Raw genomic sequence first — 15,306 nt, 5'->3', positions numbered from 1 at the left:
TAGGATTGCAATAGAAAATGCAATCCTATGCAGACGGCCTAGACTTGTCTGCGCGAAATCACGCGCAGAAAACAAATCGCGGCATGCTCTATTTCTGTGCGGGGCTTGCAGGGCTCCGCACAGAAATGTCACTCCCCAGCTGCCGGCTCCGATCTGCGCATGCGCCGGCTGCCGGCACATCAAAGAGCCGGAGCCGCGGGAGCAGGTGAGTGCCACGCTGGTCTCTGCAGGGGCTCGGGTCGGGTCCCGCTGCGAGAATTCTTGCAGCCGGATCTGACCCGGCTGTCTGCAGGTGGGCTTACGCATTTCAGGATTTTTTGCTGTGTGCTTCATAAGAATTCTCCAACCTCAGCCAGTTCGGAACCTCCCCCAATGATCAGTAAATCTCAAGGGTCGGGGTGCTCTGTGGTCTCTGCACCTCACAGCTTTGGTAGTGCAGCACCACTACATGCACTTCTGTGGGGTGCAGAGACAGGGCCTCGCTGAGCTAAAAACTGGAAGGACGTTGTAGGGGTAACATACAATATTAGGCAGTAAAATGGTGTTTTTTGATCTGGACTTTATTATTTCTGCAAATCGCCATAAAATATATCGACTGGAAATATAAGTCACCCAGTCAATGCCCAGTCACCCAGTCATAAGTCCATCCGCAGGGGGCAGAGTCATGGATGACACAACGATATTAGTCTTAAACATCTTGCCCCTCAGCTGTATGGAGACGTCCTCGGTGGGGTCGACCTTCACGGTGAATGTACTGGTGACTCTACCCCTGTCGGTGGTCTGTGTCACTGTGATCACGATCACCTCCTCCTCCTCGTGTGGTCTGATTGCAGGGATCTGCTCGGGTTTACTGATAAGTGTTGGTAATATAAGTGGTGGAGGCCCTTTAGGTTCTGAAAGTTCTATAAGTAGGAGAAGCGCTGTAACTGGTGGAGGTGATGCCCTTAGTGCCATCATTACCGGCTTGTGCCCGTGCTCGTTCTCAGTATAGTTGCAGCACTGTTCATAGACTCTGTAACATTTTGGTTTGCTCCTTTTTAACTCTTCGTTGCTTTCATTCTTACAAGTGGAATGCTGGGCATAATGGTCGATGCCATCATGACAACACCGCCGGAAGGTGGGATGCTTGAATTTGCTGCCTGAGGAAAAAGAAGTTACGCTGATAAATGACAGTCTATAGGGTTGGGGTTCACATACTTTGTCTACAACCTTCCTGTCCATCATGTATAGCTGAACAGTTTTGAGCAAGGGCGTGCCCAGTGGAGGTTGGAGACTGTGTAGCTGAGACCACCTATGAGGACCCAGGGCTACCAGCACATAATCCCTTGGGATGGCAATTGACACCTCCAGGGTGAGCCCAGCCTGCAGCACAACAGTCGGTGCTCCAGCTTGAAGCTCAGAGATCAGTAGAGAAGTACAGTTAAAGTACCTGGTGCCCAACTTTTTAGTCATTCTGTTGCAGATCCACCAATTCCTGGTCCCCTATGTGCCAACTTCTCAGACTACCCTGTACACCGTGTGCTTCGGTAGTACTCACTGGAAGACACAGGATGGACACAATCCTGACATCACTGGAGGGCACCAGGTCCCTTATTCCAGAGGGGGACAGTAGTTTGTAAGCCAAGCTAGGGGCAGGTCCAAAATACGAAAGAAATGTAAATCTCTCCATTATACTTTCTGTCTATAGGTTCCATTCTTGGTTTTGGCTTACAAAATACTGATAAAAAATACTAATAAACCCTAAGGGCGGACACCCACTGGCATTTTTATTTCTTGCGCTGCGAGAGCGAGTGAAAACACTCGGCTCACAGTGAAGAAAAACGCTACAATATCGCCAGTGTTTTCAATGGGGCCAGCAACAGCAGCGCTAGCCCCATTGAAAACATAGGGAGAATATCGCAGACTTCTGCCCTAGCGGTCACAGCTGTGGCAGGAGTTTCCTTCATCCCCGCGGGGACCGTGGAGATGAAGAAATCCTCTGCCACAGCTGTGACAGCATGCAGAATCCAGCATGCTATCCCATTGCTTTCAATGGGGTCGGCGCTGCTGCCAGCCCCATTGAAAGCAGTGGTTTTGTGGCAACCCCCGCAGCATGATTTTCGGGGTAGGGCTTGAAATAGAAGCCCTACCCTGAAAATCATCCCTAGCCGGTCAAAAAAAACAAAAAAGAACTTTACTTACCTCTCCGCCGCTCAGACGCGTCCTCCGGCTGGCTCCCCAGCACTGCTGTCCAGCACTTTCAGCAGGCGGGGATTTAAAAAAAACAAAAAACGGACGTGGGTGTGAGCCCTAAGGGTTATGGTGCTTCACATGAACGTAAGCATATTTGCGTGCATTTTTGCGGAAGAGCGGCCTCTGATGAGCATATTGCAAAATATGCTCACTCCCGCGCAACTTTTTGCACAGTTAACAAGTTAATAGCGCAGGCACCGCTATTTCACATGGACGGGGAAATCACCCCCTTCGTGATTTAAATGGCTATCAAGCTGGTGTACATGGATTTGCGCAGCGTATTGCGCATAGTCTATATACGTGTACATTTGCACACCTCCCATAGACATTTATGGGGCTTTTTGGTGCGCAAGAAATGAGAATGAACCCATTGAAATCAAAGGGTTCCATTCTCTGCATAATTGCGCTGGAGTTTGAAAAAAAAAGAGAAGACAGCGTCCACCCAATTTGTGCATGCAAAATCTGCTAGCACAGAGAATAAAGCCCATTGATTTCAATGGGTTTGTTCTCATAAGTTCCAAGTCTCAGAAGTCTATGGCAGGTGCGAAAATATGCAAGGGGAAGGGTGTGACTGTGCAAAATGCAGAAAAAAGACAGCTGACCCTTATGAGTCTGGGGGCTTAAACACACGGGCGGGATTCATGCATGTTTTGGGGCAGCCGCAAATTGTGACGATACGAAACCACTGATTTCAATGGTTGGGTTTTGACTAGCGGCATTCTCACACGATATCACTACGCACGAGAAAAGATGGGCCTTACCCTATTTCTTTCACACATAGTTTTTATACGTGTGAGAACAGAGGGGTCGGACCAATCTGTTGTCATTTTTTTAACTTTCAACTGTAAAAGAAAAAAAGACGGCGAGTGTATTTGTGCACGAGCCCATGTGTATAAGCCCTTAAATAGCCATTAAATTCCATACAAAAAGTGTGTCGTGCCCACGTGTGAACTAACCCTGCATGCAGAGAAAGGACAGTAATATGCACAGACATGGGCGCAACATGCTGATTATGGTTCTCTTCATTCATGCACAAATACGCTGCGCTGAGAGTATTAGCGCATATGCTTGTGTGAAGCCGTCCTAAATAGAACATCTCCATATATGCACAGAATGTCTAAGAACATACAATGTTTCCATTTGTAGAATATTCCCCTACACAGAACACCTCCCTATACACAGCACACCTCCCTACATTGAATACCTCCCTATACACAGCACACCTACCTATACACAGCACACCTCCCTACATAGAATACCATCTTATACACAGAACACCTCCCTACATAGAATACCATCTTATACACAGAACACCTCCCTACATAGAATACCTCCATATACACAGAACATCTCCCTACATAGAATACCATCTTATACACAGAACACCTCCCTACATAGAACACCTCCCTACATAGAATACCATCTTATACACAGAACACCTCCCTACATAGAATACCATCTTATACACAGAACACCTCCCTACATAGAATACCATCTTATACACAGAACACCTCCCTACATAGAACACCTCCCTACATAGAATACCATCTTATACACAGCACACCTCCCAACATAGAATACCATCTTATACACAGCACACCTCCCTACATAGAATACCATCTTATACACAGAACACCTCCCTACATAGAGCACCTCTCTATACACAGCACACCTCCCAACATAGAATACCATCTTATACACAGAACACCTCCCTACATAGAATACCATCTTATACACAGAACACCTCCCTACATAGAATACCATCTTATACACAGAACACCTCTCTAAATAGAGTACCTCCCTACACAGAATACCTCCATATACACAGAACATCTCCCTACATAGAACACCACCCTATACACAGCAAACCTCCCTATACATGGCACACCACCCTACATAGAATACCTCCATATACACAGAACACCTCCCTATACACAGCACACCTCTTTATACACAGCACACCTTCCTATACACAGCACACCTCCCTACATAGAATACCTCCATATACACAGAACATCTCCCTACATAGAACACCACCCTATACACAGCACACCTCCCTATACATGGCACACCACCCTACATAGAATACCTCCATATACGCAGAACACCTCCCTATACACAGCACACCTCTTTATACACAGCACACCTTCCTATACACAGCACACCTCCCTACATTGAATACCTCCATATACACAGAACACCTCCCTACATACAACACTTCCCTATACACAGCACACCTCCCTATACACAGCACACCTCCCTACACAGAATACCTCTAAATACACAGAACATCTTTATGCTCAGATCATCACCTGATACACACAGATCATATTCATACTTTTGCAGTCCAATAGAATACACCACAATGTTATGCTATTGGTCAGCCACTCCGTGCTACTTGAGCCCTGATTGGATGAGGAGGGGTTGATCGGGAATATACTAGAAATTTCTGGAAGGGAAGGTTATATAAGGCCCTGCACCTCCTGTTGGAGGGCAGTCAGAGAAGAGGAGTCGAGAAGACAGTAAGAGATTAGTGAGCATTGAGGGAGAGCAGAGGACAGTGTGGAGAGATTCCTCTGTTCAAGTCCATAAATCTGATGGAGGGTAAAGAGGAGGAGCCTCCATAATAACTAATCAAGCGCCAGCGCCCTGCAGAAGAGCCTGATTTTGACTGGTTGCTATGGGTAACAGCGTACGGTCTCCCGGTTGTGGCGCGGTCACCCCTCACTAATTACACGGGACCCCGATGTCAGGAGTTAAAGCTGTAACGTACTCAGCTCCGCGGTTTGCTCCTCGGTAAGCACAGATCGCCGGCGTCTTCTCCGGATGGCGGTTTTATCTGGAACGAGAAACGTTTCGCATTAAAATGAAATATCGCCAACATGTGATCCGCCGTGAGAAGCCGCCCGGATCTAATGTACCTCCACGTACAGTATAGATGGGAATGCAGGCAGTGGGGTGCGGTTACTTAATGGGGGAGCAGCACAGAGGGTTTATGGAGGAATGTGCTGGATTGTGGGGGTCACAGACTGGGAGCTACATAGTGCAAGGAGCCGAGACCCCGCAGCACAGAGGGTTAATGGAGAAATGTGCTGAATTGTGGGGGTCACAGACTGGGAGCTACATAGTGCAAAGAGCCGGGACCCCGCAGCACAGAGGGTTTCAGGAGGAGGTCTATACGAGGGGCTGCTGATAAGTCTTTGGCTTTGTGTTTTGTTTTTTTTCTATGGTAACGAATGTTACATCACATGAAAGCTTTATGTGTCTAATATAGGTTTTCAAAATTTTGTCTTTCTAGCTTATGGCAACAGTTATCTCGGCACGCGGGGAAACTAAATGGCGGAGTCTAAGGCGATCTTCACCGCAAATGAGAGCAGAGGAGGGATAAAATTCTTGTTTCTGCAAGGAAAGTCTGCGAAGGATATTCATGGTGATATGTGGCAGACATTGGGGGATCAATGCCCTTCATATTCTACAGTTTAGAACTGACGGGCCACTTCAGCGCCAATGATGAGGAACGTCCTGGACAGCCGAGAGAGGTTGTTGTTCCGGCGATCGTCGATGCTGTGCACAACCTCATACTGGAGAATCGGCCAAAGGAATAGCCGACATCATGGGGATTTCTGGTGAACATGTTTGTGTCATTGTCCATGAACATTTGAACATGAAGAAGCGATCTGCAAAGTGGGTCCCCAAATGTTTGACAACAGATCAGAAGCATGCTAGTGAAAACTTCCCGGTCCATTTGTCACCGTTTCCAGACTGATAAGAACTTCCTGGATCGACTGGCCACTATGGATGAGACCTGGATTTATTTGTATCACCCTGAAACCAAGGAGCAGTCAGAAGAGTGGAGGCCCAGTGGTTCTCAGCCACTAAAGTGATGGCGTCTGTGTTCTGGGATAAGGAGGGCGTGCTGCTAGTGGACTACCTTCACAATGGTTCCACCATCAATGCAAGGTATTACATTGAGCTTTTGGACCAATTGAAGGCAGCTCTGAAGGCCAAAATGTGCGGCAAGCTGCCCAAAGGAATCTTGTTCCTGCAAGACGCCTCCACTCACACTGCACAAGCAACCGCGGCAAAACTGGTGGAGCTAGGCTTCCAGCTGGTTGACCACCCACCTTATTCACCAGATTTCACTCCCTCCTGTTAAGAAAATTGTAGATCAATGTATCAGTTAATTGTTCTTTTATTGCATTGTAGACTAGAAGGATATAGCATGATGCTAGTATAAGTAGTGAAGGGGTTAAACAAAACCTTTCCTATACCAGTATGGGGTAGACAGACAAGATAAGAGTCTCAGACTGCCTCCCTTGCATTCCTTTTCACTGAATTCATAACAGTTTCATTGTATGTTATAGTTACACATTAAAAGGTGTAACTTAGGTTAAACATTTTAGCTTCAGCCTATCATGTATTCTTATTAACCTTGGAGGTATGTACTTTTCCTGTGATGTCATTTATGGTATATAAACCACATACACCTTAGAATAAATTAGAAATCATCTCATACCGCACAGGCTGGTGTGATTTGTATTTCTCCTGGGTCCAGACTTCTGCACGAGATCTGGGATCATCTTCTCTTTGATAAACACATAAATTCTCCTTATACCTCCGACTATCATCTGTTTCCAAACCTGCAGAAACACCTCAAGAGTACCAAATTTCACACCATTTCTGATGACTGGTTTGAGGCACAAACAAAAGCTTTCTTTTTGCAAGGCTTACAGAACTTGGAATACCGATGTAAGAAGTGTGTTGGCGTCAGTGGAGAGTATGTGGAAGAAATGTAAAGTTTCATCTTCCTATCTCGTTTCTTTCTGGGTAAAGCCAAAGACTTATCAGCAGCCCCTCATATAAACCTAAGGCCGCATTTACAAGGGTGATAAAAATGCATGAGTTCTGTGTATTTGCAAGATGCACAGACCTCATGTGTTGTAATAACTTATTATGTACGAGTGCATTAACAAGAGCGTTTTTTTCTCGCGCAGTGGTGCTATGAGAGAGGAGAGTCGCAGCGCGTCCTATTTTAAGAGAGATATTGCCCATGATTTTCTATGGGAACAATAAGCCAATCACATTACTCTCATACGTAGATGCAGTTTTTATGCGAGTGAGATGTGATTCTTTCTGCGATGTACGTTTTTTTGGGGTTTTTTTTACCTCTCATGTTTCCCTATGGAGCTTCCTTTTTATTGCATTGCAACGCAACAAACATGCGTTGCTATTTTAACATTACAAAAGCCCTATTAAATTTTGCGTTAAAAACACGTGCGATTTTAAAGCGAGCAGCAGCGATTCAAGATTATTCTTAAAAAAAAGCATCGCTTACGCTCAAAGTTCGCAAGAGCAAAGATGCGATTTTGCCGCGATTTTCTCACAGCAAAACCGTTATCGCCCATGTGAAACTAGCCTTATACTGATCTGAACAGTACAGAAAAGCACGAAGCGCACGTCCACATTTATAAATAATTTCATCTAACACATCTCTCAGCTGAGGGGTCGTTACAGTGTATCAGAGCAGATAATTCCCTGAGAGGTGAACACATCTACACAGATCTCTGCTACCCTGAGAGGATCACTGATGTTCAGATCTTACCAGGCTGATTTCTGGGGCTCTGGGTGGCGCCGGTCACCGGGATCCTCATCTCTTTCCTGAACGCTTCAGATTCCACCACCAGATCCACAAACTCTCCGGGGGAATCCTCTGCTGTAATCTACCACAGAGAGGAACCACAGTGAGATGAGTCACAAGATCCAGGACTATGCACATCCCCTCGACACTCACCGAGAGTGCCACCGATCCCCGGAAACGGTTCTCAGGAGTCAGCCGCAGCAGCGCCGAGGAGAACGTCATTGTCTTATCCGGGTAACTCACTACAGAAACCTTCACGGGGAAACTCTCCAGCTGCTGGGACGCTCGGATGAAAACCGACTCCGGGACGCCGAGTCTCCATGTTTCCGGTGCAGTCACGTGGGGGCTGGGCGAGAAAGATGAAATCACGATACAACATGAGGGGAGGGGGGTCTGTATGAGAAAGACTGAACCCCGATATTAGGAAGAGGTACAAATACTGCCTGATCAGCACACCCACTGCTGAAGTGCTGCTGGGATCCTGCGTCTTCTTCCACTATGTGAGTCATGGTCTGTGTACTCCCACAAGATCAGCACATTCGTTATCTGAAATATCTGTGCTGCTAGAGCCCTACTTCTTCAACTATGTAACTGTCTGTGACCTCCTGCAAGATGTGCACACAGCTCTCCTGACATCCTCTGTGTTGCTGGAGAACCCTGTTCCTTCACTTGTGCAACTGGGTGACCATCCACAGGATTTGCACACCCACTCCTGACATACTCTGTGCTGCTGAGATCCTGTTTCTTCCATTATGTGACTGTCTGTAACCTTCCACAGGATGAACACACTTCTCTCCTGACATTCCCTGTGCTGCTGAGAACCTACTTGCACAAAATCAACACATTATTATGCTGAAATACTCTGTGCTGCTCGTTACACTATGTAACCACTTCTCAAGATCAGCACACTCCCCTCCTTAAACCCTCTGTGCCCCCTGCCTGTCCTCTCCGCACATCCTGGCACTGCCCTGTTGCACTTACACCAGCCTGCACTCACGTCCTTCCCCGTAAAGCAGGAGCAGCAGTGCAGTTCACAGAAGGATCATCTCTGGAGCAGCTACAACTAGTGAGGGTGAGAAGGAGGATGAGGAGATTTCTTGGCAAGGTTCATATTTATACTGGAGCCGCCAAGTCACTTGTCATCTTGGGAAGATGTTGTGTTATGTAACATTTCTGGTGAAGAGTAGATGTCACCCGGGAGGATGCGAAGAACAGCAGCTTTGAACTTGTAGCAAAAGGGGAAGCGGGCTAAGGACATTATATAAAGCTGTGGGCATTATTGTCCCCTGGACTGTCTGGTGTCTTCAGGATTGAATGTGTAAGAACTCAGGATCACTAGAAGATTGTATCTTCAAATACATTCAGCAGAGAAGTTACCCCGTCACTATCCATGAGGAAGACAGACTGACCCTCGTAGAGACGGAAGATCTTCCCTCATGCTTGGTGATAGCCTCCATATTACTGCTAAGCAAATCAAAACAATAGAACCCTATTTCAAGTCAGACTTTGCTAAAACAGAAAGAAGAAAAAAGAAGAAAAATAAATCTCCATCTTCTCCTTATTCTTCTAATTCTTCTTTTCCTTCTATATTTGCTTCTTCTTCCTTCTTTTTCTTTATTTTGTCCTTTGCATTCTTTTTTGTTGTTTTTAAATCTACCTTCTTCTTTCTCTTCTGCGTTCTTCCTTAACCTTTGTCTACTCCCCTCTTTGTATTTTTCTTTTTCTACCTTCTTCCTCTTCTTCTTTCCTTTTCTTCTTCTTCTGCTCATTTCTTCCTACTCTATCTTATATTCCCCTCTTTGTATTCTTCTTCATCATCTTCTTTCTACTCCTTTCTCCTCCTTCTGCTTTTTTATTCACTCTTCTTCCTTCTTCTTCGCCCTTCTTCTCCCTTCTTCTTCTTTCTCTTCCTTCTCCCTTCTTCTCACTTCTTCCTCTTCTTTCTTCCTTCTCCCTACTTCTTCTTCTCCTTCCTCTTCTTATTCTTCTTCTCTTCCTTCTTCTGAGGTCCTGTCTGTATTCTTCTTCCTCTTCCATGTCCCTCTTCCGTTTCCTTCCACTACTTCTTCCAATTTGTTGTTGTCGTCTTCTTTATCTTTTCCTCTTCTTCTTCGTCATCGTCTTCTTTCTTCTTCCTCTTCTTCTGCTTCATCATCTTCTTCTTTATCTTCTTTTTAGTTGTTCGCTTTCTTTATTTTCCTCTTCCTTTTTCTTTCTCCTTCTTCTTCCTTGTCACCTTAGTCATCTTCTGCTTCCTCTTATTCTCCTTCTTCTACTCCCCTCTCTGTATTCTACTTCTTCATATTCTTCTTTGTATGTTTTGTTGTCATCTTATTTCTTCCTCCTTCTCCTTTCTTCTTTTTTTTCTTTTCCCTTCCTATTCCTCCCTTGTCTTCTTCTTTCTTTTCTTCATTGTTGTTTTCTTTCATCTCCCTTCTTCCCCCTTCTTTTTTCTTCTTTCTCTTCCTTCCTCATCTTTTTCTTCCTCATCTTCTTTGTCACATTTTTTCTTCTTTCTCCTATTTCTCTTCCTTTTTTCTCTCTCTCTTCCTTCTTTTTTTCTCTTTCTTCTTCTTTCTTCTCCCCTCTTTCTTCTGCCTTTTTGTTTTTCTTCTTCTTTTGTCTTCATTTTTCTCTTCTTCTACTTTGTCTTCTTCTTTGTCATCTTCTTTCTTCTTTATTTTCCTTCCTCATCATCATCTTCCTTTTTCATCTTATTGTTTTCCCTCTTCCTTCTTCGTCATCTTCAACTTTATGGTCTTTATTCTTCTTCTTGCTTCTTCTTTACCTTCTTCTGTTGTCATCCCTGTATTCTTCCTCTTCCTTTTCCCCTACTTCCTTTTTGCCATTGTCGTCTTCTTCCTTCTTTTGCTTCTTCATCTTCGTCATCTTTTTTGTCTTCCTCTTTGTTGTCTGCTTTCTTAATTCTTCTTCTTCCTCATCTTCTTCTTTTTTGTTTTCTTTGTTGTCTGCTTTCTTCATTCTTCTTCCTCCTCCTTCTTCTTCTTTGTTGTCCTCTTTTTTCTTTTTCTTCTTACTTTTTTCCTTTTTTTCTCCTTTCTTCTTCATCCTTATTCTTCCTTCTTCCTCTTTATCTTCTTCTTTGTCTTTTTCCTCTTTGTTGTCTTCTTTCTTCTGCAGCCTTCTCCCTTTTTCTTTTTCAAACTTTCTCTTCCTTCCTCCTCTTTTTCCACTTCTTCTTCGTCGTCCTTTTTCTTCCTAATTATTCTTACTTCTTTTATTCCTCTTCCTTTTTCCTTTGTCTCTTCTTCGTCTTTTTCATCATCATATTCTTCCTTCTACTTCTTTTTTGTCTTCTTTGTTGTCTTCGTTCTTCATTCTTTGTCTTCCAACTCTTCCCTTTTCTTCTTTCTTGTCATCTTCATCTTCTTCTCCGTCATCTTTTTTCCCCTTTTTTCTCTTCCTTCTTTTACTACCCTCTTTGTATTCTTCTTCCTCTTCCATCTTTCTTCTTTCTCTTCTTTGTTTTCTTCCTTCTTCTCCCTGCTTTTTCCTCCCTATTCTTACTTTTTCTTATTCATCTTCCCTTTTCCTCTTTCTTTTCTTCTTTTTCATGTTTTTCATCATTATATTCTTCCTTTTACTTCTTTTTTGTCTTCTTTGTTGTCTGCGTTCTTCATTCTTTTTCTTCCATCTCTTCCTTTCTCTTCTTTCTTGTCATCTTCATCTTCTTCTTCATCATCTTCTTTTCCCCCTTTTTCCACTTTCTTCTTCTTCTCCCCCTTTTTCCACCTCCTTCTTCTTCTCTCCTCTCTGTATTCTTTTTCTTCCTCTTCCATTTTTTCCCTCTTCTTTGTTATCCTCTTTCTTCCTCCTTCTTCCCTCATCTCCCATCTTCTTCCTCCTTCTTCTTCCCCTTCCTTCTTCCTTTTTCTCTTCCTTGGCTTTTTCCTCATAGTTGTCTTTTTTCTTCCGCCTTATTCTTACTTCTTCTTATTCCTCTTCCTTCTTCCTCTTTCTCTTCTTCACCTTTTCATCATCATCGTCTTCTACCTTTCTTCTTCCTTCTTTCTTTTTTTTCTTCCTTTTCTCCTGTCTTCTTCCTCTCCCTTTTCCTCTTCTTCTACTTTGTCATCTAGTTTTTTTCCTTTAATCTTCTTATTTCCCTCTCCTTCTTCTACACCCGTCTCTGTCTTATTTTTTTTTTTTGTTGTCTTTTTCTTTTTTCATCGTTGTCATCTTCTTTCCTCTTCTTCATCACCTTCTTCTTTGTTGTCTTCTTTCTTCCTCTTTTTCATTTTTTTTATCATCACTGTTTTCTTTCTTCTGCCTTTTTCCTTCTTCCTTATTTTTTTTCTATTTTCTCTTCCTTCTTCTTCTTCTTTTTCATTTACTTTTCTGTCATCTTTTTCCTTCCTACTTCTTCTTATTCCTCTTCCTTCTTCCTCTTTGTCTTTTTCATCATCATCCTCTTATTCCTTCTTTCTTCTCTTTTCTTCCTTTTCCCTTCTTTCTTGTTCCTTCTTCCTCTTCTTCTACTTTGTCTACTTCTTTGTCGTCTTCTTTCTTCTTCTTCCTTATTCTTCTCCTTTTTTCCATCTCCTTCTTTTACTCCCCTCTCTGTATTCTTCTTTTTTCCTCATGGTCTTTTTCTTCCTTCATCGTCATCATCTTTTTTCCTCTTCTTCGTCATCTTCTTTCTTTCACTTTCTCTTATTCATCTTTTTGTCATCATTGTCTTCTTTCTTCTTTCTTCTTCTTCTCCCTTCTTTTTTCTTCTTCATCTTTGTCACATTCTTTCTTCTTCATCTTCTTTTCTTCCTTCTACTAAAGTCCTCCATGTATTTTTCTTCCTCTTCTGTGTCTCTCTTTCTTATTCCTCTTCCTCTACTTCTTCCTTTTTTGTCATTGTCTTCTTTCTTTTTCTTCATATTTTTTGTCATCGTCTTCTTTTTTGTCTTATTAATCTTCTTCTTCTTTTTTGTCTTCATTATAGCCTACATTCTTTGTCTTACTCCTTTTGCATCTTATTTTTCCTCTTCTTCCTCTCCTTTCTTCTACTCCCCTCTCTGTATTCTTCTTCTTCTTCCTCTTTTATCTTTCTTCTTCCTCTTCTTTTTCTTTGTTATTTTCTTTCTTCCACCTTCTTCCTTCTTCTTTTTCCTCTTTATTCCTTCTTCCTCTTTCCCTTATTTCTTTTGCTTCCTCATATTTCTTTCTTCTCCTTCTTCTACTTCTCTCTCTGTATTCTTCTTCCTTTTTCTTCTTTTTGTCTTCTTTCTTCTTTGCCATCTTCTGCCTTCATTGTCATCTTTTTTCCTCTACATTCTCCTCTTCTTTGTTGTAGTCTTCCTTGTGATCTTCTTTCTTCTTATTATTTCTTCTTCCTTCTTCTTATTCTTTCTACTGCCCTCTCTGTGTACTTGTTCTTTCTTCCACTTCCTTCAATCTCTTTCTCTTCTTCTTTGTCTTTGTCGACTTATTTCTTCCTATTCCTCGACACTGTCTTCATCTTTTTTTCCCTCCTTTTTCTACTTCCCTCTTTGTATTCTTCCTCTTCTCCCTTCTTCTTCCGCCTCCTTCTTCTTCTTCCTATTTTGTCATCTTCTTTTTTTCCTTCTTCTTTTTTCCTCTGATTCGCTGTCTTCTTTCTTTTTCCTTCTCCTTCTGCTTTCTTCTTTTTCCTTTTCTTTTACTTCACCATCTTCTTTGTCATCTTCCTCCTTCTTCTTCCTCTACTCTCCTCTCTGTCTTCTTCCTCTTTCTTTTCTTCCTTGTCTTTTTTGTCATCTTCTTTCTTCTTCCACATCGTCTTCTTCATCTTCTTCTTCTGTGTTGTTATGGATTTACGAGATTTACGAAAAATATGTGGATCCACTGGACCAACCCACCAATGCTGAGGACAGTCCTGGAGTGGTTGGTAGCTGATACCTCAGATAGACATACTGTAGGCAAGAAAAGGGAGACTGACCTTTGTCTGCAGGGAGAATGGCAGACCCTTACCTATAAGCAAGGTGATCGTGCCGATAAGGGTAGCCCTGCACTGGAACCTCGGTTCTGTTTATCCCTGAAGGGGTAATACACAGAACCATACGGATCTGGCAAACAGACTGAGCCGTTACTGCAGGAAGAAGACGGCCATACCTCAAGACGGATGTCTCTCTGCAGCGTTGATGAAAGAGCACATGACCGGCAATGAAGCCGGTTACATGTTCTTTCTCCCGGCGCTGCAGAGAGACATCCATCTTGAGGTACGGCCATCCGCTACCTGCAGTAACAGTGACTGAGCCCGGAACCAGAAGGAACTCGCATCAGACAGTTGCAGGACAGAACAAGGACAAACTGACATGAAACTGACAGAAAATAAATGTAAGAACAGATGCAGATATGCAAGATACCTCAGACAGAACAGAAGGTCAGAATATAGACCAAAGGCAGAGAGGCAGACAAGACATAGATAATAGACATAGACTGCAAGACAGAACCCAGAGAGTGGGCAGAACTGACACAGAACAGAATGAACAAGGATGATTGTCATGAACTAACAAACACCAATTCAAAGCCAACTAGGAAGTGCATCAGCTCACCTTAAATAGGAGAGTAATGCCTAATTAACCCCACAGGTAAAATGAGAGTCAGAGAGCTGGTTAACCCTATCAGTGCTGATTATCCCTCTCAGTACTGGACAGAAGCAGAAAGGAAAGGCAGTGGGATGCTAGCAGCTGCCCGTAATCACATGAAGGTGACAGAGACGTGCAATGACCTTACAGTACCTCCCTCCTTACGCTCCCTCCTTGCCCTGGATACATTCATCCTGGAACAAACATCCTCCTAGTAGGCGGTTCATGGATTGTCACAAAGGGTACAAAGAGTTTGGTTTGCTTTGTCCAGCTAGAGGCAGGAAACCCAATCTAGAGCCAGGTGTGGCCTCTAGCAGGTCCTGGAGGTGCTAAACACTGAGAGAGGACAGACAGGCTGTAAAGACACATGGACCGATATAGAATCAGAACTGGCGACCATGCCAGCATGGACAAATCAGAAGGCCTACGACAGACCCTGTCCAGATATACAAGTGCCCCATGAAGTAGATCAGCGAGATCCATGGCCTTTGGATCCTGTTATGGATTTATGGGATCTACGGAAAATGTGGATCTGACTCCTCAGATAGACGAAATGTAGGCAGGAACAGGGAGACTGACACTTGGATGCAGGGAGAATGGCAGACGCCTACCTATACGTAAAGTCATCACCCCAATAAGGGCGGTCCTGTACTGGAATCGTCAGGGCCACAAATGTGGGCATAAAGGGGACTGAGGTGCCGGTACTTCCACACATCTCCACAATGCAGCAGCGCAAACACCAAAGATTGGTTTGAAGCAGGAGGTGTCGCCAAAGTAGCCACCACAGGTATACAGTGACCCTGTGAAAGTGTCATGAAATCACTAACGCTTCCTGTGAATGCTCCAATCCAGTAT

General features: G+C 43.7%; 1 protein-coding gene across 1 annotated transcript; it reads right to left on the bottom strand.

Annotated features, from left to right (window-relative positions):
- Positions 1-627: 627 nt before the first annotated feature.
- LOC136581032 (uncharacterized) lies at positions 628-7,947 on the bottom strand. The gene is made up of 3 exons (XM_066582024.1): positions 7,835-7,947; positions 5,006-5,071; positions 628-1,139 (listed from the first exon to the last, which is right to left on the bottom strand). The coding sequence occupies exons 1-3, from the start codon at positions 7,881-7,883 to the stop codon at positions 628-630; spliced, it is 627 nt and encodes a 208-aa protein (XP_066438121.1). The 5' UTR covers positions 7,884-7,947.
- Between the last annotated feature and the right edge of the window lie 7,359 nt (positions 7,948-15,306).

Source organism: Eleutherodactylus coqui, chromosome 10, assembly GCF_035609145.1.
Source record: "Eleutherodactylus coqui strain aEleCoq1 chromosome 10, aEleCoq1.hap1, whole genome shotgun sequence".
In the NCBI taxonomy this organism is placed as follows: Eukaryota; Metazoa; Chordata; class Amphibia; order Anura; family Eleutherodactylidae; genus Eleutherodactylus; species Eleutherodactylus coqui.
This window is presented reverse-complemented; position numbering and strand designations above follow the sequence as displayed.

Excerpts from the sequence above, each read along its gene's own strand:
- LOC136581032 (XM_066582024.1), bottom strand. The coding sequence starts at position 7,883 with ATGAGGATCCCGGTGACCGGCGCCACCCAGAGCCCCAGAAATCAGCCT. Across the intron at positions 5,072-7,834 it reads GAGCCCCAGAAATCAGCCTG|ATAAAACCGCCATCCGGAGA; the intron begins GTAAGATCTGAA and ends TTCTCGTTCCAG. Across the intron at positions 1,140-5,005 it reads GGAGCAAACCGCGGAGCTGA|GCAGCAAATTCAAGCATCCC; the intron begins GTACGTTACAGC and ends CTTTTTCCTCAG.